This window comes from Misgurnus anguillicaudatus, unplaced genomic scaffold (assembly GCF_027580225.2).
Source record: "Misgurnus anguillicaudatus unplaced genomic scaffold, ASM2758022v2 HiC_scaffold_29, whole genome shotgun sequence".
NCBI lineage: Eukaryota > Metazoa > Chordata > Actinopteri > Cypriniformes > Cobitidae > Misgurnus > Misgurnus anguillicaudatus.
This window is the reverse complement of record NW_027395279.1, coordinates 6,876,662-6,883,984: the sequence shown is the minus strand read 5'-3', so window position 1 is coordinate 6,883,984 and position 7,323 is coordinate 6,876,662. Positions and strand designations below refer to the sequence as shown.

Sequence of the window (7,323 nt, the reverse complement as noted above, 5' to 3'; positions counted from 1 at the left end):
ATCCCTTACTTGTGATTATTTTCCAGGTGTATGTAATTTACTTTGTCCCTATTTATTGTCCTTGTGTTTGCTGTTCTGTGCACGTTCGTCTTGTTTCATGCCCTGTTTCATGCCTTGTCGGTTCCTGTAAGTTTTTGATGTTCTTTGTCTTGATCTGTTTAAATCTGTTGAAGAGTTTATTGTTAGTGTTGTTAAAGTTTAGTGTTAGTTTAGTGTCGTGTTTTCCCAGTCTTGTTTTGCCCCCTCGTGGGTTTTGTTTTCCTGTTTTTTTCCCCTGTTTTATAATAAATCCCTTTTTGTATACGTCCGCATTTGGGTTCGTGTTTTGTGTTCCCCATATCCTGACAATGCCAGCATTGTTTTTTGAAAATAGCCAGGTAACGGTTGACTCTTTTAACTAGAAGAATTGCGCCTTTTTCTGTTCAGTGGCAGGGCTCACTTTGTTTAGCTAGTGCTGCTCGGTCCGGATGGTTGTATTGAATGTCCTGCTTTGGTGAGGAAAAAATTTTTATTCGAGAGATAACCTTAAATTCTTGCTAAAGTTACTGTTTTTTTGTTGTTGTTGAAGTTTGCTACATCAAGAATATCTTATCAAGGTGCATCTCAAGTTTTGTATTGCCCTCACAGTGAAGTTAAATATAGCTTGAAATGTTGAATTGCAATTTCTGTGGAAAGTCAGTGAAGACAATCAAAGGTTATGTTCTTCATTGCAAATTGCATCGAAATGAACCACATTGTTTATTTAAGTGTTGTGGTGCCGGTTGCGGTAGGGCATTTGTCAGATATGGAGCATTTAAGGCACATTTCTACCGCAAGCATAACGTACCTGCTGCCCCTGTTAGTGTTAGGGATGTTGTTAATACTTATAGATGCCCAGTTGCATTGTGTGAACACCAATGTCAAGAGATCAAGGATCTGTTAACACACTTGAAGGAACATATTGCTGAAGGATGTGCAGTAGGTTGTCCAGTGACTGGATGCAAAGGTGTTTTCAATATCAAATCTTCATTTACATCTCACATGTCGCGGAAACACAGAGATTTTTCAGATGGCAGTATCAGTGACTTGTACAGAGAATCTGCATCTCAGTCATCGGTTGCAACTGTTGTAACTGAATCAGATAGCTTTGGCCCTCAAGTGAATGAGGTAGAGACAGATGAAGGTGATATGGATATAGCAGAAAATTTTAGTGATCTTTTTCTCAGAAATGTCAGTTTGTTTTACTTAAAATTACAGGGGCAGTTTATGCTACCTGCTTCGACCATTCAGAATATTGTTGAGGAGATGCAAAACATTCACGACTTGGGTCAGACATATACTTTGAGTAAACTTAGTTCATTGTTAAAAAATGAGACACCATTGTCAGATGAGGACATCACCAAAGTTTGTGAGTCTGTTAAAGGTTTCGATCTGTTTTCTGCATGTCATACAGGGCCGATGAGGACAGCATACTCAAGAACGCAGTCTTTCAAAAAAATGTTCAACTTTATTGAGCCTAAGAAATTGTTTTTAGGAACAGGTTTGCCTATTATGTTCCAGTGAGGGAGACTTTAAAATGTTTGTTAGAGTCTGATCTATGGTTGAGTTGTGTATCAGGAGCGCACTCGACTGAGACTTCTGTGGATGTTCTAAGCGACATTAGTGATGGTCAAATATTTAAGAACAAAGATTTTTTTGTGCAAAACCCATCCTGTTTAAAGTTAGTGCTATACCAGGATGCCTTTGAAGTTGTAAATCCTCTAGGCTCTGCAAAGACCAAACATAAAGTATTAGCTGTTTATGTGTCTGTTGCTAATCTGCCACTTCATGTACGGTCTGACACAGACCACATGTCACTTGTTTTATTGTGCAGAGAGAAAGATTTCAAAGAATTTGACCATGCTATGGTGTTCTCTGAATTTCTAGGCGACTTGAAGGAATTGGAGGAGAATGGGATAGTGACATCTCATAAAACGGTACTCAGAGGGACCTTGTATTGCATTGCTGGCGATAATTTGGGCTCGCATTGCATTGGTGGTTTTTCTGAAAATTTCAGTTGTTCTCAATATTTTTGTCGGTACTGTCTCATAACTCGATCTGAATTTCAGGGTGATGATCCAAATCTGTGTGGACCAGAGCGCACCATTGAGAAGTACGATTCTGCCATTGAGCGCCTCCAGACTGAAGATACATCAGAAGGAGTGAAGTTCAGGTCAGTTTTCAACTCTTTAAATTACTTTCATGTTTGTCAGCCAGGTCTGCCACCTTGTCTAGGCCATGACATCTTTGAGGGCATTTTGTCCTATGATGTTGCACTGTGTCTTAAGTATTTCGTAAAGACAAAGAAATGGTTCACTTACTCCACTCTGAATCGGCGCATTAATCAGTTCAAATACTGTGCATCTGATGCTTCTACAAAGCCGTGTACAGTCAAGCCTCTAGCAAAGAAACTGTCAGGACAGGCCATACAGAACTGGAATTTTCTGAGGCTGCTGCCCCTTTTAATTGGTGACCTAGTGAAAGACACAGCTGATGATGTTTGGCAGTTGATTCTGCAGCTAAAAGACATTGTGGACATGGTATGCGCTCAGAAAATCTCTGTGCCTCAGGTTGCATTTCTTGATGTTCTAATTCAAGAATATTCAGAGTCAAGAAAAGCTCTGTTCCCAAACACTAAGCTGAAACCCAAGCATCATTATTTACGTCATTATCCGGCACTCATTTTGAAATTTGGCCCTTTGATCAGACTCTGGACGATGAGATTCGAGAGCAAGCACAGTTATTTCAAGACATGTGCAAGGAATTTAAAGAATTTCAAAAACCTCTGCTTTACTCTCTCCGAAAGACATCCAATGCTGCAGGCTTACCTCTTAGCAGGATCACTTTGCCAAGTTGTCCTGCAAGTCAAAGACAGTTCCCCATTTTACCTGGAACTCTACAGTCAAGCCATTCAAGATGCAGTCAGACAGTTTGGCTTCACTGATATTGACACACAGGTCACAGTAGAAATGTCTTATAAGGGAACATTGTACAAAAAAGGACAATTCCTTGTGACTGGTAATATGGCTAACGTGGAGTTTGGTGAACTAGTGCTTATTTTGATGAAAAATGACACTATTCATTTTATTGTGTCAGTGTACAGTGCTGAGTTCTTAGCTCATTTCCATATGTACTCCATTAAAAAGGACAATGAAAGGATGCACTGTCTGAACATCATTGACTTAACTGATTTCTATCCATTGCCATCTTACCAGAAGGATGGATATCAATTGGTTCCATTGAAACACAGTGTGCTGTCACAATAATGAATGCCTTTCTATGGTCTTTCATTCTTATGTAAACTGAACTTAATTCACTTTTTCATTCTTAGAAATGGATATTTCACAGCAAAACAACATCAGAAGTTCCATTACTAAGGTGTTGCCAGACCTCCCAGACCCAATTCTAAACCTTGTGGAGGAGACACTACAATCATTGGGGGTTGAGACCACTGAGGATTTTCACTTTTTACAGGAGGCTGATCTTGCATCAGTTTTACGACCAATACAAGCGAGAAGATTGGTTGCTGCATGGAAACAAACCAGTAAGTACAAATCAACAGAATTTACTTGAACATATTTTAATGGTTCAATCACCATTTGTTCATTTGATATTCAATAGAAATACCAAACATTAGTTTTTATGCTCACAGAAAAAAAACATGTTGAAAAACGAGCACAGGTGCAAATTTGATTTTGAAAACTGCTGCCTTATGCCAACGACGCTGGTGACTTTGGATAGACCACCATGTATACTTCACATATCGTAATTTCCCGACTATAAGCCACAATTTCTACACAAAATTTGCAAAAAAATCTATATCTCTGCGGCTTATACACATTACGTTTCAATCATCTTCCATCATATTCTCGTCAGAACAGTGAGCAGATTCTATGATATAAATTTTAGATCTTCTCCAGGCAGAAGATTTTCATCTGTTTGATATTTCATTTGCGATTCTGAATATCAAATGAACTAATGGTACACAGACCACCAATCAGTTTAATACATCTTTAATTTTATTATTTTTGTTTTACAGTTCAGAGCCCTGAAACCCACAGCCAGTCAGCTGTCAGTCCTTCAGTCTCACCTCTCACCTCTTCTAACTCCACTCACTCCTCACTCTCACCTTGCACCTCAACCAGCAATCTGATTAGAACTGCAGATTGGGTTGACAGCTTTCAGATTCCATGGGGAACATTTCCTGAAGACTTGATGCAGTGCTTGGAGAGAGGGAAAAGGCCAAGCCCACGTTTACGGCGTGAAATGATCCGGATTGTTGTCTCTGCAATGATGAACACTTGTGCATCTCCAAGTAAACTAGAGTCTACAGAAGTTGCCAAAAAAATTGTTGCCAGGTATCCACAGTCCCTAAAAGATGTCATAGAAGGTGAGGTAGTGGGAGCAGGATATCACTCACTAGTCAAACAGCTACAAGCCCGCATTGACAACGTGAAGCGGCCTTCAGCATCAAGGATTAAGAGGCGTAAACCGGAAACGGGTGACTCAGACACAGATGAAATCCCAGCTGAGCAAAGGGCAGTTGTTTAGGACACATATGGCTGCATAAAGTGGAATTTGAAGTTCATGCCAGTCAGTGAGACATTGGAAAGCCAACAGGAGAAGAAGGATAAAATGAAGATGCTTTGTGAACAGCATACTTTCAGTCCAGAAGAGGTAAAAGCCCTTATGAAGTGCACTTACTACTCCCAACGTCAAGCAATAAACACAGGAACAGATCTCCAACACCTAATAGAAGAATGGCCTTTTTTATTTGAAGAAATTGGGATGACCGTCTATTTCCTAGAGCTCACAGGACTACCACTTAAGGATACTTTTCTCAATAGTGTAGAAAAAAAGGGAAAACGGCTTTTGAACTTTATGACAACTGTCTGTGCAGACAAGACCAAACGGGTCTTGGAGACTGCAATAAAGCTGAAATTTCTGAGAGGGCCGTTGGAGGGCAGCTCAGGTGACATCAAGGATATGGTGCTGCTTATTCTCTCCTACTTCAATGAAAAAGAGGAGCACCTCTTCCACTACGTAGAGGAGACATGCCTGGCAAATGAAGTCCAAGTGGAAGGCTTGCCTGTGACCCCTTGCATCATTGTATGTGGTAAGCTTATTCCAGTTTACTGAAGGGGTCTGTATTGACATGTTGCATAAAATACACGGTCAAGTTTAAAGTGTAACTCACACCAAAATGCATCCTGGGGTGCTGTTCTGAATGTACTCCAGTCAACCTTTTGTTTAAAAGCATAACTATGTCCAAAGTGCCACTTTTAAGCTTGTCCATGTTGTCGTTTTCAGGTCAAATGGCTTTTTGAATGGGGAATCTTGGGGACACTACTATTTTGATACATGATCGCATCAAAATCCCTATTTTAAAAACACTAAGAAGGCTCAACACAACATGAAACTTTGAAGTATCATCAGTGTCTCTACACACGAACTTGAGCATTGAGAACATTGTTAGTGTACACATACTTTACTAAAAAGAAAGGTTTTGAACAACTAACTTGGTTTTTCTCCTGGCCGCCAACTTGCCAGTCAAAAAGTGAGTTGTTCAAAACCTTTCTTTTTAGTAAACTCTTTGTACACCAACAATGTTTTCAATGCTCGAGTTCATGTGTACAGACACTGATGATACTTCAATCAAAGTTTCATGTTGTGTCGAGCCATCTTAGTGTTTTAAAAATAGCAATTTTGAAGCAATCATGTATCAAAATAGTAGTGGCCGTACTATTCCCATTCAAAAGGACATTTGACTAGAAAACGACAACATGGAAAAGCTTAAAAGTATTTACGCTTCGGACGTATTTATGCTTTTAACCGAACGTTTGACTCGTGTACAATCACAAAAACACCCATCTTGGCAAGAGTTACGCTTTAAAAATGCTTGTACTGAGAAAGTAAAAGATCATGTAATGTGATTCACTACAAAACAGTCTGCTCTGTTCTGTTATTGTGGATCATTTAAAACATTTTATATTTGCACTATTGAATGGTAATAGCTGATGTGCTGTTCTTTGCAGGAACCTGCTGCTATGGTGCAAGGCAGTTCATGCTCAGCATAGACGGCAAGATTGTGAACGACCAAATTTCCAACTTCACCACTGCAATCTGCTTGATGTTTGGTAGCTACTACTGCCTGAACATCCACTATCCAGTAGATCTGGGTTCCACGCTTGAGTTCCTTCAGAGGTAAAGTGTGTGTATGCACATTGTTTCTTTTTATTTACACATTTAAAACAAATCACTATATTAATTTAAATGTTTGTGTTCACAAAGGTGTTTCTTCAACATCAACCCTGAGAGGGGCACAAAAGTTGAAACAAAGAAGAACAAGAAGCAGCTGACAGTAAACCCGAGAGTCCTCACCCTCATCGCTGATCTCGCTGATCATGAGTGGAGACAGACAAATTAAACTGTGATGTACATTTTGATTGCCTACCTTTATTATTTTGAAAATGGAAAATTCTAGTTGCAAATTAAGATTTTAATGTAAGTTTTACATTAGTGAAGTGTTACGGGATTTAAAGTAAATTGGCATACTGTACATTTAAGATGTGTTTGTGATCGTGATTTTTCATAATACAGTTTCAAGTGTAAGTGCGGAGTAATTTTAACCCAGGGTCTTTTTTCAGCATGACAAAAGGTCGACCAGCCCTTCAAGAGACATATTTCGTTGATCAGAGTTTGACTGTCTTCGGTGCTAACAGCTCAAACAGCGCTAACATTGCAGTGCTAAGGGCGGTGCGCCAAACTAATCAAAATCGCATCATTAAACTGATCAATGAAATCTGTCTCTCAAAGGGCTAGGTTAAAATTACTCTGGACTTATACTTTAAGTTCGTTATTTTTGTAATTGTACAACACAAACAGTTTGTTAAGTGTGTACCACCAGTTTGTGTTTATTGGATGGAACGACTGTAAATCCTCAAATAATAACTATGCAAATGTTAGATTAGTGTTCTCAAAGGGCTGGTCGACCTGTTTTATGCCGAAAAAGACCCTGGGTTTAAATTACTCCAGACTTGCACTTTAAGTTTGTTATTTTTGTTAATTGACAAACACAAACAGTTTGTTTAGTGTTTGCCACCAGTTTGTGTTTATTGGATAGATCTACTGTGCAAATGTTATATTAGTGTTCTAAAGTCAGTCTTTTCAATTACTATGCTGGAATTAGATTTTCTGAACATTCTCCAGACTGTAACCAACAACTTTAAGAAAACTGCAATAAAATACTGTGATATATGATACAGTTGTGATGTGTTTTTCATAGTGAAAGAATGTAATGGGGTT

At 39.0% G+C, this 7,323-nt stretch overlaps 2 protein-coding genes across 2 annotated transcripts; both read left to right on the top strand.

The window, feature by feature from the left end:
• Positions 1-2,818: 2,818 nt before the first annotated feature.
• Positions 2,819-4,757, top strand: LOC141362854 (uncharacterized). The gene is made up of 2 exons (XM_073865109.1): positions 2,819-3,562; positions 4,058-4,757. The coding sequence occupies exons 1-2, from the start codon at positions 3,352-3,354 to the stop codon at positions 4,567-4,569; spliced, it is 723 nt and encodes a 240-aa protein (XP_073721210.1). The 5' UTR covers positions 2,819-3,351; the 3' UTR covers positions 4,570-4,757.
• Positions 4,758-4,791: 34 nt separating this feature from the next.
• Positions 4,792-6,498, top strand: LOC141362855 (uncharacterized). Its single transcript, XM_073865110.1, has 3 exons — positions 4,792-5,134; positions 6,054-6,222; positions 6,310-6,498. The coding sequence occupies exons 1-3, from the start codon at positions 4,807-4,809 to the stop codon at positions 6,443-6,445; spliced, it is 633 nt and encodes a 210-aa protein (XP_073721211.1). The 5' UTR covers positions 4,792-4,806; the 3' UTR covers positions 6,446-6,498.
• Positions 6,499-7,323: the final 825 nt, after the last annotated feature.